Here is a 17,556-nt window from a genome sequence, read left to right on the forward strand (position 1 = left end):
TGGACACTGGCTCTGTAAATAATGTAGCTGACAGATGCACAGTTGCGTTTCACAGTACTTTAAGTTCACTTTTTGACAACCCCCCCCCACTCCCCCCCACCCCCATATACACATTTATATGTGTATGGCCAGTGCACTATTGTTTAAACTTTCCATAAGCTTCATTAATTGTTTGCAGGTGAACCTCTACATACTGCTACAGCAGTTTACTGTTGAACATATACAAGCAGTAAAACCTAACCGCAAAGTTCACAGTTCTTGAAGAATAATCATGTACATATGGAGCAGACACTGTCACTGTTTTTTACCCACAGCCTAATTGTTTAACACTTATTCCCCAGTTAATTTGAAGCATAGTTGTTGTTCTAACCAACACAGATTTCTTGTCTGAAACTCAGCTGTGGACTGACTGTCTCGTGACAAAAAATCGGGCCCTTATATATATATCATCACAATAATAGGTACTGAAACTACACATTGTTTAAAGTTAAATTTACAGAAATTACAATTAAAACTTAGCTTATTAAATTAACTGAATACATCAAAAAATTGGTCCTTTTTAACAGTTTTTTCTGCCCTAAGAGTTAAACCGAACTATTTGTTTAAATTGTGAAATTAACAAATATAGTTACACAAACAATACTTTTGACAAAAGTGTTAATTACTTTTGAATTAATTCAGGGCTGGTTTTGCTAATATGTTTTCGAATAGTGCCCGAAAGATACTTTAAGTTTATTAGTATTTTGTTCTCCAAATGTTTATAAGTAGTACAGAATTTATATTTGTTTGTACATCAACAGTAGAATTTAAGCCGCAAAACTATTACTGATTTCATCGTATAATAAAAGATACTAACTGGGAATAGTCAAAATAAATATGAAAATCAATTACATGCATAAAACTAAGCAAAAAATTAGATCTGGTGTTATATTCTTTCAAACTGAGGACCAGCCTTTCTCTTTTATGAAAATGCAGATTATATTCATGTATGCTAATGGTAAATAGTTAAAAGTAACAAAACGAATTTAAGGAGGCAGATGGCAAAACAAGAGGGGAATTAAAATTATCCCAGATTGCTTCATCACAAGCAGACCTTGATTTGTTAAAAAATGTACACTTTCAAAGAAATTGTATATTTATTTCATAGTAAAGTCCCCCCCCCTCCCAACTCCAACCCCCCACCTCTCCCCCACCTGTGGTTCTCTTGAATCTAAACTCACTTGGGTTTCCAGATATACTCCTGGTGATAACCATTATGTGAGTAATTTATATAGAGAGCGGACATCATTACAAACTTCTTACAGATGTAAAGAGACTTGCAGATGGTAAGTATCTGATGCAAAAATTTGCAGTATGCACTGAATAGAAATAAATGTAATGCACATAAATATATAAAACAATCCAGCATTGTTTGACTATATATTGGCTGTTAGTCACTGGCATCAGTTCAAACCTCCAAGTAACTAGGTGTTTCTGGCTGGAGGAGGTTATGGTGAAACAACTACGTAAATCTATCCCAGACAAGGCAGATATCAGATCCATATTTCTTGGAAGAATCCTAAAAGGACATGAAAGAAGTCAGTTACAACAACCCATTTCATTAATTGTTGGGTATTTTTTGTCAGTCTGGGAGAAGAAATAAGAAAGAGTCAAAAAAGAGTTGCATAATTCATAATGGATTCATTTAATCAGTGGGACAGTGTAACAAAGATGCTCAACAAACTTCATTGAAGGACATAACAAGAAGGAAGTTTGACTTCAGTGAGAGCTGTACCTACAAATCCAAGACCCAATTTGCAAAGCAAATCAAGAAATATACTACATACTCCTAAATACCTCTCTTGTAATGAACATACAGCAACATTAAAATTAGAGATATTTCAACTCATACTGGGGGATACAGTCTTTCTCCCCATGTACCATCTGACAATGGGATATGAAGGGGAAGAAAATGTGCTGGTACCCTACTTGCCCTGCACCACAGAGTATGTGGTGGCTTGAATAGTACAGATGCAGATGTAAATGCAGAAAATTATAGTGCCACATAAAGATGCATATATGCTCAGGCCTATTTAGAGATTAATGGAGGTTTCATTCAACAAAATTGTGATTGTTTGCAATTTATTTCACATTGTTATGTCTATTTATAGTTAATCAATACTCAAAAAAGGGCTTCAATTTAGTAATTAAATTCTTGTTATATGCAGAAGCTTTACTATTTATTGCTTGGATAAAACATAATATTTTGTGAATGATTAAAACATGTACATTCTAGAGCACAGATTAAAGAACATCACCCAGAAATTTTTCACCAATGTATATTTTTCTAGGTAGAGAATATGATCAGAATGGTAATCTACATAAATGGTGGAACAACCAGACAATTGAAGCATTCAAGGAAAGGGCACAGTGCGTAGTTAACCAGTATTCCAGCTACACAGTTGACAATAAACACGTAAATGGAAAACAGACTCTAGGTAAGGATAAATAATACTCAAGTTAACCAAGATGTGTTTGTAACATTCATCTTCTGTGCCAAGAATAAAATTCTCATGGCATTTTACTGTTAGAAAGCCACATATTTCAGTCCTATAAATCTGTAATGCAGCTCCTCAGCACCTTCAACCAAATCCGTGGAACAAGATTCTTTCTGAATGAAAGCTAAAAGGTAATGAAGTGTAAGTTAATAATTTTATAATGTAATAATTTTATAATATAATAAATAAAAACATAACAATTTTTATTGAAAGAAAGTGCAAAATAAAGGTCTGTTAATTTGTCCATTACTAATGGTATAGTTTTACTGCCTGTGTAATTTATCTGAAAATTTAAATTTGTGATAACATAACAGGACAGCAAGTAACTCAAAGAGTAACTCAAAAAAATCATTCATTTATTTATACTAATAGAAAAAACATCACAAATTAAGACAATCAGTGACAGCTTTTGACGTTTATTTTGAAATTTGGCAGTAGTTGGTTCTTAACTCACTGCAACTTCATGTTGTCATCAAATTCTGTGAAGTTACAGTGTTACTCTAATTTGTTAGTAGACCTGTTAAGGTTACCTGTTCAGACTCTGAAGTGTTGTTTGTCATGACAAACTGAAACATAGATCTGCAAAACTCATTTCCCACCAATTTTATATTTTTAAGTGAAGGTTTCAGCTTAGACAAACAAAGTAATTTTGTAAAGTGGAAAGACAGTAACTGATCCGGGATGTAGTTAAACTGAACCAATAAATACAGTCTTACAGTGCAGCAATTTCAGATTTTATGTGAGTCTAGTACCAGAAAAATTACTGATGAAGTAAAGCTGATTTGAAAATTCAGGCTGCAATACCTCAAACTTATGATTCATTCTGCATAAATTTGTCCTTCCTGTCTGGCCACCCATGGACACTGCATTTATATTCAATATGCATTCCATCTACTAGTATGCTGAATGTCTTACTAGGGTCATTTAAAGCCAAAACGTTTTGTCCATAAGCAATCTCTGATGTCTTATACTCTCACACATCTCTAAGACCTACTGATCAGACAATAAATATCACCCAATGCTGAAACAATTAATTCATGTTCTCCAGTAGCACTTTGACTATCTCTGACTGCTCTCTCCAAAAGTGGTAGCCTGCTGCCCACCCAAGCTGTAAAGTTTGTTTAACTACTCTTAAATCCACTCCTGCTCTCAATCTCTTGTCCCAGGGGACATATCCATTCACAAAAGCTCTGTATAAGACCCATCCTATGCATCAGTCTATAACATCTTTTTCTAGCAACAACATCTGCATTTCAGAGCCATCTGTGAAAGTTGCCACTTCATGTATCAAATTCGTGACTAAATACCAAATAGACCAACTAGTTGAAGAATGTACTGCACAACAAGGTGCAGTTGATTTCAGTTTGTGCTTCATTTTGTAATGTGTATCTTTTTGACTCTTCATACCGTTTTTGGATTGTCTCATTTCACAAGTGGGAATTTTCCATGAACCTATCTTCCTTCCAACCCTCTCCCAGATCTATATCACTGCTTCTGATTATGCCCCCTTTTGTGATTTCACTCCATTCCAACCCAGCCAACATCTAACTTACCCTTTCTATTTTCTTTTCTATTCCAACTATCTTCCCAGTAACTTTTGCTGCCTCCGATCTTCCTCTTCTACTTTTTGTACTTCTCGCTGTACTTCACATTCTTTCTCTATGCATGCCTCCCAACATACTTATTGCTTAACCTGCCCCAGCACTTTATGCCTCTTGTCCTGTTCTTCCCTCACCCTAAGCCATACTCCTTCCATTAACCCCACCAACCACTCTACCTGAGATTACCACTCGCTCCAGTAAACTGGCAGCTTAGGGAAACAGTGTTGTTCTGTGATGTTGATTTAAGAAAGGGATATATTATTACCAGTGCTAATATGAATAATAGAAACTTTCTGTTGCAATTGTAACATTAATTTGAATTCAGAATTCTTTTAAAATATTTCTGGAAACATGGTAATTTTTAATGTAAACCTCTATATATTAATCCCCATTATATTTTATGTAGCTATAAAGTGACATTCCTTACTGTTTGCACTCAAATTCATGCTTCTCTTGAGTATACATTTCAAAAACATGGATTATACAAGCACAACTGTATATGAAAAAGAGTTTTCATTTTAGTGTACAAGAACTCTGCCTATTAAAATCCAAGCACCTATGGTCATGTAAATAATACATTATTTACAGTGATGTGAAGGCTCACACAGATGTATGTTACATTGTTTAGAATCATAACCACAGAAAATCCTGCTCGAAATAATGCCACTTATGTAGTTTTATTAGGGAGTGCTTATTAACCATGTCTAACATTAACTTTTGTCATCTTAGGGGAAAACATTGCTGATAATGGAGGACTTAAGGCAGCTTATCATGCTTATCTTGAATGGGAGCAAAGAAATCCTCGTGAATTACCTCTGCCTGGGTTAAACTTCAGCCACAAACAACTTTTTTTCCTCAGTTTTGCCCAGGTATTAATTATTAACTATTTCCTTAAATTTATATCTCTGCTATCAGTGTCTCATAAGTCAACAGTGACGTGACTGACAATGAAATACAGTATTCAAATAGATATCACATCTTTTAGCAACATGTGAAGAATATTTCTGGTCCACTATTGAAGCATTTGTGAGTTGTGTTCTCAATTTTTATTCACAACACATATAATCAGAATTCTGATATGTTTGGTGAAAATAATGTACAGTACTGTATAAAGACAAGACAGTGTTTAATATTATTACCAAAAATCTCAAAAAGGTTTTGACTCATTCACTCCAGATTTTTACACAATCCTCTAATAAACATTCAGACAGATATAGGCTTTATATTTTTATAATATATTAATATATGTTAGCAAAACTCTTGAAAAGTTCTTGATCAGCTGAGCAATAAATTTTGAAAACTGTCCCCTGATAGAAGAGATGTATCAAGAGACTTGGCATATTTGTCGGAAAATAAGTGAGTAGCTGTAGTATATGAGTATCTTTTGGAATGTCAAGTATTTTAAATATCTTTTGAAATTTTAATCCATCTTCATATTAAAATACAAAAACCTCCCTTTCACTGCACAACAAATATTCTTTCTTCAATAGTCTACTCATTTGCTACACATACAGTCATTCAGTGAGTGAATTACTATATATATATATATATATATATATATATATATATATATATATATATATATATATATATATATAAATATAACAGAGGGAAACATTCCACGTGGAAAAATATATCTAAAAACAAAGATGATGAGACTTACCAAACAAAAGCGCTGGCAGGTCGATAGACACACAAACAAACACAAATATACACACAAAATTCAAGCTTTCGCAACAAACTGTTGCCTCATCAGGAAAGAGGGGAAGGAGAGGGAAAGACGAAAGGATGTGGGTTTTAAGGGAGAGGATAAGGAGTCATTCCAATCCCGGGAGCGGAAAGACTTACCTTAGGGGGAAAAAAGGACCTTGGTCTTTAAATATGTCTGCTTGTGTCTGTATGTGTGGATGGATATGTGTGTGTGTGCGAGTGTATACCTGTCCTTTTTTCCCCCTAAGGTAAGTCTTTCCGCTCCCGGGATTGGAATGACTCCTTATCCTCTCCCTTAAAACCCACATCCTTTCGTCTTTCCCTCTCCTTCCCCTCTTTCCTGATGAGGCAACAGTTTGTTGCGAAAGCTTGAATTTTGTGTGTATATTTGTGTTTGTTTGTGTGTCTATCGACCTGCCAGCGCTTTTGTTTGGTAAGTCTCATATATATATATATATATATATATATATATATATATATATATATATTATTATTATTATTATTATTATTGTTGGCGAATTTTCCCTAAAAGGAAATCGTTAAGCTTATGACTTTGAAGGCTTGTTCTTCTTGTCCTTCCAGTACTCCTTCATTCTCTTGGAGAGGGCCTCTTTTCTCTCCTCAGACCATTCTTGTTTGGTCCGCTGTTTTAGCGCTTCTGACTTTACTTCCCAATTGTCTATGTGTTTTCGGAAGGTGCTTCTGTCTGTGGTGTTTGTGGTGCCAATTGCTTGTAGGTCTTTTCGGACTCCTTCCATCCAGGGTGTCGAGACTTTAAGTGTCTTGATGTGTTCTAGAATTTTCTTGGTGAGTCTTGTTTCAGGGAGTCTATCTAAATGTCCGTAGAATTTAAGGCGCCTTTTTCTCATATCGTTCTCGATGTTCGAATATGCTTCTACTGTTGAGTTCTTCTGTAGTCTGTAGCCATCTGGTGTGGGTCTTCCTCCTAAAATTTTCCTCATGATTTTGCGTTCTTCTTTTTTGATTTCTTCAATTTTGATTTTCCTGTTGAGTGCTAGTGTTTCGCTGGCATACAGTACGGCGGGTTTGATCACTGTGTTATAGTGTCTGATCTTGGTGTTTCTGGAAATGCATTGTTTGTTGTAGACGTTTCGTACCATGCCTAGTGATTTCCGTGTCTTCTGTTGTCTGTCTTCGTAAGCCAGTTTCTCTGTTCCGGTCGGTTCGATGATTTCGCCTAGGTATCTGAAGTGTGTGACCCCTTTAATTTTGCCGTACTTGGTTGTGATGTCGTCGCCTTCTCTTGTTAGGACTTGCGTTTTTTCAAAGGAGATTTGTAGGCCGACTTTCTCGGCGCATTCTTTCAGGATTTCGATGTGTGTTTTTGCTGATGTTGGGTCATAGGTCAGTATCGCTAGGTCGTCTGCGAATGCAGGGATTTCCAGTCTTTTCCTTCCTAATGTGACTGGTCTCCAGGTGTTTTGTCTCCTGACTTCAGCTTCCCTTTCGCTCATTACTTTGTCCAGGACGATGTTGAACAATAGCGGGGATAGTCCATCTCCTTGTCTTAGGCCAGTGTGGATTTCAAAGGGGTCCGAGATTTCGCCCATGAATTTGACTTTGGATTTTGTATTGGTTAGTGTCTGTTCGATTAGTCTTCGGGTCTTTTGGTCTAGGCCTTTTTCTCTGAGGATTTGGATGAGGGACTTTCTGTCGATCGAGTCGTAAGCCTTTTTGAAGTCGACGAAAGTGCAGATGATTTTTTTGGGGCTTGTCATGTGGGATTTTATGATTGATTTCAGGTTGAAGATTTGTTCGGGGCAGGCTCTGTTGGGTCTGAAACCCGCTTGGTATTCCGAGATGGCGGGTTCCAGTTGTCCTTGCGTTCTGGTGAGAAGGCAGGTTGATAGAATTTTGTAGATGACCGGTAGCAGGGAGATTCCCCTATAATTGTTTGTGTCTGTCCTGTCACCTTTCTTGTGTAGCGGGTGAATGAGTGCGGTCTTCCAGTCGTCAGGTATGATTTCGGTTGTCCAGGTGTTCTGTATGATTTGTGTGATTTCGTATAGCGAGTTTGGTCCTAGGTTCTTCAGCAGTTCTGCCGTTATTCCGTCTTCACCGGCTGCCTTGTTGTTTTTCAGTTTCTTTATGCAGTGGAGGATTTCTTCTTTTGTTGGTGATGGCGAGTCTTCCGGTGCGTTGGCCGGTTCTCGGAGTTCGAAGGTTGAGTTAGGTTCCGGGCAATTTAGTAATTTTGAAAAGTACTTCGCGAGCTCTTCACAGTTTTCTTTGTTGGTAAGTGCCAGTTTTCCGTCTTCTTTTTTGAAGCAGAGGTTCTGTGGTGAATATCCTTTGACTTGGTTGGCGAACGTCCTGTAGAAATCCCGTGTGTTGAAATTTCTGAAGTCTTCTTCGATGGAGTTTAGCTGATCGTTTATGTATTTGCGTTTCTCTTGTTTTATTGTTTTCGCTGTTTGTCTTCGAATTTCATAGAAGTTGTCCTGTGTTTCTTGTGTTTTGTTGCTGTTGTAGTTTGTGAAAGCTGTTCTTCGATTTTGTAGGGCGATTTCGCAGGTAGTGTTCCACCAAGGGTGCCTGGGTTTTCTAGTCAGCGGGATCAGTTCTTTGGCTGTGTTCACAATTTTTTGTTTAAAGCTGGTCCAATCTTTCGCCTCTTGTTTTTCCCAGTTTTCTGTGATGTTCGATTCTCTGATCTTTCTTGTATCAAATTTCGGTGAGGTCAATTTCTTTTTGTGTTGTCTTCTTGGTGTGAGTTTGATTTTGATTCTTGTTAGGTAGTGGTCCGAATCTATGTTGGCGCCTTTTCTCACTTGGATGTCGTGGATTTCTTTCTGGTATTCATAGGAGATTGCCACGTGATCTATCTGGAATTCGCCTAGTGAGTGGACTGGTGATCGCCACGTCTTTTGTTTCTTGGGCTTTTTCATCAGGGAGGTTGACATGATTTTGAGGTTGTTTTGCTGGCAGAGTTCGATCAGTCTGGTGCCGTTTTTGTTGGTGAATTTATGTGCAGGGAAATTTCCTACTGTTTTTCTGTAGCGTTTTTCTCTGCCGATTTGTGCGTTGAAATCGCCTAGTAGAATTTTTGCGTTCTCTTGGGGTATTTTTGCCAGGGTGGTTTCGAGTTTGTCCCAGAATTTGTCTGTTTCTTCTGGTTTGTCCTTGTTGTCTGCGTTCGTGGGGGCATGTACGTTGATGAGGGTGTAGTTCTTGTTGGCGTGTTTGATTCGCATGGTCATGAGCCTGTTGTTGGTCGCGTTGACTTCTTTTACTGAGTCTAGGATGTTTTTGTTTACTGCGAAGGCCATGCCGAGGAGTGCTCCTCCTTTGCCGATTTTCCTGTTGGTTCCACTCTTGAAGAATCTGTAGTTTCCGTAGTCTATTGTGTCTGAATCCGTGTATCTTGTTTCTTGTAGCGCTAGGATCGAGATCTTTTGACTGGTGAGTTCCGTTGTTAGATTGTGTAATTTTCCCGTTTGTATTAGTGTCTGTATGTTGAAGGTGCCAAAGTATGTGTGTGTTTTCTTGGGTAGTTTGCCAGAGCGCTCCGACTCGCCCTTTAGTACATCTCCAGGTCCCCCAGAATCCGAGTGCCTGGTTGCCGTCTTGCGACGGGTGGATCGTCCACCTGGGGTAATGTTGTTTTTAGGTGTACTTGCCATTATGCTTGTAATTCGTCTGGCTTGCGCCAGTTTGGTAGAACCAGGGATTTTCAGTTCCTGGAGCTCGTATCAGCCGCACCATTGGTGACAGACGCTGGCCAGAGTACCGGTGGTTACCACACAGACGTGTCTGGGCTTTTGTGTTAGTTTTCTTCGTTTCGCCGGTTTATACTCCGGGTACTTATCCTCGAGGATGTGATAGTTTTGGTCCGCCCCGAGTATTTGATTTCCTCGGTGCCACCCATATCTGGGAGGCTTTCCCCTATCCGCCACCTGGGGAGGCGCCCGATGGAGGATCTATCAACCTCACACGGGAGATATATATATATATATATATATATATATATATATATATATATATATATATATATATATATATATGGTTATAATAGAGGGTAACATTCCACGTAGGAAAAATATATCTAAAAACAAAGATGATGTGACTTACCAAATGAAAGTGCTGGCAGGTCGACAGACACACAAACAAACACAAACATACACACAGAATTCAAGCTTTCGCAACAAACTGTTGCCTCATCAGGAAAGAGCGAAGGAGAGGGAAAGACGAAAGGATGTAGGTTTTAAGGGAGAGGGTAAGGAGTCATTCCAATCCTGATGTCTGCTTGTGTCTGTATATGTGTGGATGGATATGTGTGTGTGTGCGAGTGTATACCCGTCCTTTTTTCCCCCTAAGGTAAGTCTTTCCGCTCCCGGGATTGGAATGACTCCTTACCCTCTCCCTTAAAAACTACATCCTTTCGTCTTTCCCTCTCCTTCCCTCTTTCCTGATGAGGCAACAGTTTGTTGCGAAAGCTTGAATTTTGTGTGTATGTTTGTGTTTGTTTGTGTGTCTATCGACGTGCCAGCGCTTTCGTTTGGTAAGTCACATCATCTTTATATATATAAAGAGGATTTTGAGCACTTCAGTGTGGCAGACGTGCTTCATAAGCACGTACATTATTTAATTTGCTACCACCACAAACAGATCCTATTGCTGCAGATGTACTTAATTTTATATTAGTCCTAAAGAACTTTTACAGCTGTTCTAACTTTCTGTTATAGCTGTAAATTAAGTCTTGTCTTAGTTTAAATATAATTCAATATTTCCATAGTCTCTCATTCTGAAACTAATTTATGTTTAATGGAAATGCAGGTATGGTGCTCTGCAAGCACAGAGGAAGCTATAAAATTGCAGCTTGAGAAGGATCCTCATGCTCCACCAAAGTTTAGAGTTATTGGCCCACTTTCCAACCTGCATGAGTTCTCATCAGAATTTCGATGTCCTCTGGGATCCAAGATGAATCCTTTGCACAAATGTGAAGTGTGGTAAAGTGTCAAAAATTCTGAAATCCAGGGTAAATGTGCATACATTGCCTTAATGTCACACAATGAGTGTTTCTGGTCAGAGTGAAGGAACAAATGGGAAGCATATCAGTATACGGTACTTGAAAATGTGTTAAAAGTTGTAATAAAAAGAACAAGATGTATAAAATGCAATCATATATGCTGTTGCTTGGTTTTGTATACAGTGCTGTTTTACATGTGAAGAGATATGTATTGTTTTCATTAAAATAAATTATTAATGAAAGTATTTTTTATTTTAGCCCACAGATTACTATTTGAGAAGAATAATTTACAACAAATAGCCATGTTTCATAATTTATCAGTCTCATACCTCATAATTCTCACATCTTTACAGCTACTTTATCTACAAAATATCTTTAATGGTTCACTTTATTTCACCAGTGTAGTTTCCTTGTAATTCTTTGAATTATATGCATGTCTTAGAAAATATCTATCTTCATGTTGACAGAGAAAATTGGCATGCCAAATAAACAACAAGCCTTTTCTACTGAAGTCATATTTGGAAATAATTTACTCCATTATATGTCTGTTGTGGAGAGAAATAACCATCGCTATTTTGAAAGGCTTTTTTTACTTAGTAATTTAGAATTTTTATTACAAATTTAGGATTTCTTTCAACTTGCTCTCACATGGCTCACTACTCATCAGGAATGTATTGGTATTTCACTTCTCAGTACAGTATAAAGAAATGTGTGTTAGGGGATGAAAGTTTCTATGAAAATATCATCACAAGATTGCAAAAGGTATGATTAACAGAAACATTTGACTTCAGCCACCAGAACTGCTTTTTTGTCAGAAGTACATTTGAGAAAGCCCATACTTCCATAGCCTTAATTAACGTGGAAAGTTGAGAAGAAGGTGTTGCAATTTGTGAACAATATAAAATTTTGATTAAACAAAACCAAAAGAAGTCTGTGCAGACCATACAGACTACATGAGCAAAGCAGCAATGCTTAACTAGTTACACATATAATAAATTCATACACAAATGAAGAGCACTATACTGTGGATTTAAAATGCACTTATTCTTGGGTTACACAAGTACATTGAGTGAAAGAAAAACTATTGACACATTTTAGAATTAATTGACTCCATGATTCAGTTTAGGGCTATATGGAATGTTAGCTATAGGCCATTTCTTGATGTGTGTCAAATTTTTTGCCCTCTAACATTTTGAACTCACTGGGTAAGTAGGCACATTATATGGCTCCATTGATAAATGGACTGCTTTCCATAAAATCTTCCTTACTCCTTCTATTACACCCATAAAATTTCACATTTCTGCTAGTTATTTTTCTGTTCTCTATCACCATTTTAATTGTTTGGGACATACACATTGTATGTACAGTCATAATATTAAAATATGTATATATATCTTTACTCGAGGTTCTTCCTTTGACTTTAGCTACAATTTTCACTGCTTTCTTCAATATCTCGAAGACTCTAGTCATGTGTGTGTAATGGGTTTGTACATACAGTAGCCTAAAATATCATAACAGAAAAGGGCATGCAAATCAAAACTATAATATCCTCAGTGTTTCGGAATTTAGGTGTGGTAATACAGTATATGGTGTAACTAAATTCCCTTTAGAGAAGGTGAAGACTTGTAGTGGGGCAAAGCTGGTTAAGTTTATGTAGGAACACATGTCCAGAAACATATCCTTCTCCTGTTACATGTAAAATACCATGACACAAGTTCAAATTTCCTGCATTTTTGGAACCACTGACTAGGCCATTATGTGTGTCATGCATCCATCACCTGATGTCCCATGCCAATACAGTTTTGTTTACATGCCATTCTGTTGAATTTGTGATCTGCTGCTGTGCTTGTGGTCTTTGTTCATGTTATGCTACAGTGCAGTAGAAATCATTTTCTATAGCACAGAATGCAAGACGTATGTACATTTTATTATTAGTGTGTTGCTGTTGACCATGGTGAACCACATGCTAGTGGAATACACCAACATTGTATTATTGTAAGGTGAAGCTTGGTGCAATGGGAGGGCCTCAGAGGTGCATACATTCACCATGAGCAGAGTCAACTGTGTTTGTCTGCAGCAGCCAACACACACCAGAGTTTGTAGAGGCTGTACTTCTTGCAGTGGAAGAGGCTGCAGTGATGAGTACCTGATACATGACAGGTAGACTGAATGTGGATCACCAAACTATCTGGTGAGTTGTGTACGACCAGCAGCTGCACCCATACCACCTCCAGAATGTATGGGCAAAGCAGCCACAAGATTCTGCATCATGGGCCCACTTCTGTAGATGGTTCTTCCACTGTTGTGTGGACAAGCCTGACTTCCTATGATGGATCCTTTTAATCAATGAAGGCAAGTTCACCAGGGAAGGTCTTCTCAGTTCCTACAACAGTCATGGGAGCTGATGAAAACCTGCATGCTGTGCACCCCCATGGGTTTCTGGAACAATAGAGTGTGAACGCTTGAGCTAGGTGTCCTGGATGGACTTGTGATTGGGCCATACCTTCTTCCACCACACCTCACAGGTGCAGTGTACTTACGAATCCATGACAGTATAGGGGAGAATGAGGATAGTTGAACCTTTCTTTTCTTTTTTTTCTCTAGATGCTTAAACAAAACTGGGACTGGTATGATTAACCTTGCATTTTACCTATTAAATTACATGCTTAAAAATATGAATAGGAAAACACAAATATGGAGAAATTGTTTACAAAAATGCTTTACACCATGGGTCAAGGATACCCATGGTGGAGATACTTGAACCAGGGAGTGTGGATACTTGAGCTGAAAAATAATACACTTAAACCAGCATTTTGTTCTCAAAACATTTTTGTTTAGGACTTCATGTCTCAAGTTAATAACATTATAATCTTAAAAAATTAAACTCTAAGAAACAGAAAGTCCTTAAAAATGCAGTTTTATAAATGAAACTCATCACACTATCATTTTTTGTATTGATGATGAGGCTGAAGATTCATTTCTAGTTGATTTTCAGCAACAACTGTGATGTCTCCAATTGCAGACCATTTAAACTTATGAGTCTGCAATTCTTTTTGCAAACTTAACTTTGAGCCTTCCTCTTGTATATTAATAACTTTTCCAACAAATCACTTAACACATTTTCCCATTCGAATTTTACCAACAACCAATCACTGACACTTGGGATTCCTGCCCACAACTACAGTGTATCTTCACTGTTATTCTTATTACTCTGTGTCATGGATGAGTTCATACTTTTTGTGAATAACTGAAGGGGTTGGAGAGATATAGTCATAAGCCACAGAGAACTAGTTTTGAAATACAGCAAGTTTAAAGTTTCATGGAAATCTGAAAATGTTTAATACAAAACAGAAACCTTCTTTGTACTTCAAACACTTGCTTAATACTTGCAAAGCGTGCGGTGAAATAGTCAACTCTCTTTATGCTACATAATATTAATTTTGGAGTCAGTCTAATTACGATGTAGTCAATAGTGGCTTATGGCTATAACTCCCAGAAAATAAATTAAAACGGAAAAAATAAATTTGTAGGGATTTGTTTTGAACAACTCTTACACAGTGACTAGTATTTAAAATTTTTAATATTTACACATTTATACATACATTACATGTAACTGAGACTGATAAATTGTTTTATACTGAGACAGTTACATCAAGGAATTTCCTCTATCTCATCATTGCTCATGTTATTCCCAGCACATGACCAAAAGAAATCTAGATTTGCTGCAGGCACATATACAATAAGAGACAGTACATCATCAATTATTTTCCGTTTAATCGGAAGTGGCTTTCTATACTTTATTGGCAGCTGTTATGGATCTGGTTCAACAAACCTTCCTTTCCTCTTGATAGGAATATCCACTGTTGTGAGCAACAGTGTTTTACACTTGGCCTGAAGGGATCCTCAGATTGAACTGCACCGCTTCACTGAAATGAAGAGGATCTCCAGACATGAATAACATAGTTTTTGAGATCAATATTTTCAGGGTTTCCATGCTTCTGAAGTCTCCTCTTTCAATTTTAGTCACAATGAAATTTTTTGGACTCACAGATTTGATCACTTCTCCCATACATCTGGTGTGTACACTATTGAAAGTCTGTTTCTTGCATACACTTCAATGCAACCAGAATCATGGTCACAAGGGAGGCTGATGTGACCTACCACAGGGAAGCAATGTTGAGCAGGTTGAAATCTTGAGGGAGCAACAAGGGACCTTTCCAAAGCAACATTAATCCATTTCTTTGAAAGTCTCTTGCAGCTGTCTGTGATTATGTGGAGATGTTTTGTTTGTTGAGGATTAGTTATCTGCAAGTACTTTAAGAAGCAGCTCCCAACCTCCTCTGAACCACTCTCTCCATCTTTCTCACTCTACAGAAACATATAACCTTTATTTGGTCGACAGTCATGGATACTATAGGTGTATGTCAATATTTTCCTCTTGTAAACTACTAGACCAACTGCGCATCTTCATGTTTTCATTGTGTGAAGACTGTTTCATAAAATTTCGGGGGTGCAGCTGCATAAATTCAGTTTTTTCTTCTTTTATGCTGAATTTATGTTTATGGAACATACTACACCAACTGTTTGTTTAGGTGTGGGGAATGTCTGCTGCACGTCCATTCCTATCACATGGTGCTCTTTCAAGTTCTCTTTGCCAGAGCAGTTAATGATACAAACATATTTTGCCCACTGTCAGCCTTGTTGACATACAGTTCATAGTTTTCTTTCCTTTCTGTAACTTCTTCTGCACGTAATTCAGGGTTATTTGCTGTCATTAAAAATTCATCACATTTTGAACTATTGTCACTCTTTGGAGGTTTCAATTCTATGTTAAATTCAGATACAAACATTTCTCTGGAGTTACTTTCAGATACTGTAGGAACCTGCTTTCCTTTGCAGTATTCTGCGTATTTATCACAAAAATAAGGATGTAATTATGAGATCACATTCAAAACACATTTTTTGTGGTTCTGTTGCCTTGTAATGACTGTTATCAGAATGGGATTTTCACTCTGCAGCAGAGTGTGCACTGATATGAAACTGCTTGGCAGATTAAAACTGTCTGGCACACAGTTTTAATCTGCCAGGAAGTTTCAGTGACTGTTATACACTCCTGGAAATTGAAATAAGAACACCGTGAATTCATTGTCCCAGGAAGGGGAAACTTTATTGACACATTCCTGGGGTCAGATACATCACATGGTCACACTGACAGAACCACAGGCACATAGACACAGGCAACAGAGCATGCACAATGTCGGCACTAGTACAGTGTATATCCACCTTTCGCAGCAATGCAGGCTGCTATTCTCCCATGGAGACGATCGTAGAGATGCTGGATGTAGTCCTGTGGAACGGCTTGCCATGCCATTTCCACCTGGCGCCTCAGTTGGACCAGTGTTCGTGCTGGACATGCAGACCGCGTGAGACGACGCTTCATCCAGTCCCAAACATGCTCAATGGGGGACAGATCCGGAGATCTTGCTGGCCAGGGTAGTTGACTTACACCTTCTAGAGCACGTTGGGTGGCACGGGATACATGCGGACGTGCATTGTCCTGTTGGAACAGCAAGTTCCCTTGCCGGTCTAGGAATGGTAGAACGATGGGTTCGATGACGGTTTGGATGTACCGTGCACTATTCAGTGTCCCCTCGACGATCACCAGTGGTGTACGGCCAGTGTAGGAGATCACTCCCCACACCATGATGCCGGGTGTTGGCCCTGTGTGCCTCGGTCGTATGCAGTCCTGATTGTGGCGCTCACCTGCACGGCGCCAAACACGCATACGACCATCATTGGCACCAAGGCAGAAGCGACTCTCATCGCTGAAGACGACACGTCTCCATTCGTCCCTCCATTCACGCCTGTCGCGACACCACTGGAGGCGGGCTGCACGATGTTGGGGCGTGAGCGGAAGATGGCCTAACGGTGTGCGGGACGGTAGCCCAGCTTCATGGAGACGGTTGCGAATGGTCCTCGCCGATACCCCAGGAGCAACAGTGTCCCTAATTTGCTGGGAAGTGGCGGTGCGGTCCCCTACGGCACTGCGTAGGATCCTACGGTCTTGGCGTGCATCCGTGCGTCGCTGCGGTCCGGTCCCAGGTCGACGGGCACGTGCACCTTCCGCCGACCACTGGCAACAACATCGATGTACTGTGGAGACCTCACGCCCCACGTGTTGAGCAATTCGGCGGTACATCCACCCGGCCTCCCGCATGCCCACTATACGCCCTCGCTCAAAGTCCGTCAACTGCACATACGGTTCACGTCCACGCGGTTGCGGCATGCTACCAGTGTTAAAGACTGCGATGGAGCTCCGTATGCCACGGCAAACTGGCTGACACTGACGGCGGCGGTGCACAAATGCTGCGCAGCTAGCGCCATTCGACGGCCAACACAGCGGTTCCTGGTGTGTCCGCTGTGCCGTGCGTTTGATCATTGCTTGTACAGCCCTCTCGCAGTGTCCGGAGCAAGTATGGTGGGTCTGACACACCGGTGTCAATGTGTTCTTTTTTCCATTTCCAGGAGTGTATTTTGGTATGGCATTGAGAAAATCTCTGACACCTTGTACAGCTTCATCTTGGAATTTATGTGGGTAGTTTCAATGTTTTCCTGAAAAAAAAATTGAGTTTATAGTCTCTTCCTAATGCAAATATTTCTACAATATTCCATTTGAGTAAACATGATAGTACGAGGTGCATTCAAGTTCTGAGGCCTC

At 38.9% G+C, this 17,556-nt stretch overlaps 1 protein-coding gene across 3 annotated transcripts in view; it reads left to right on the forward strand.

The window, feature by feature from the left end:
- Window positions 1–11,083, forward strand: part of LOC126248714 (endothelin-converting enzyme homolog) — a 392,778-nt gene extending 381,695 nt beyond the window's left edge. For all 3 annotated transcript variants that reach the window (XM_049950013.1, XM_049950015.1, XM_049950016.1), the window contains exons 13-15: window positions 2,331–2,477; window positions 4,868–5,007; window positions 10,646–11,083. In XM_049950013.1, coding sequence (XP_049805970.1) covers window positions 2,331–2,477; window positions 4,868–5,007; window positions 10,646–10,822 — 464 coding nt within the window. In that variant the 3' untranslated portion in view covers window positions 10,823–11,083. The remainder of the gene's footprint in view (window positions 1–2,330; window positions 2,478–4,867; window positions 5,008–10,645) is intronic.
- The last annotated feature ends 6,473 nt before the right edge of the window (window positions 11,084–17,556 follow it).

Source organism: Schistocerca nitens, chromosome 3, assembly GCF_023898315.1.
Source record: "Schistocerca nitens isolate TAMUIC-IGC-003100 chromosome 3, iqSchNite1.1, whole genome shotgun sequence".
Classification (NCBI taxonomy): Eukaryota; Metazoa; Arthropoda; class Insecta; order Orthoptera; family Acrididae; genus Schistocerca; species Schistocerca nitens.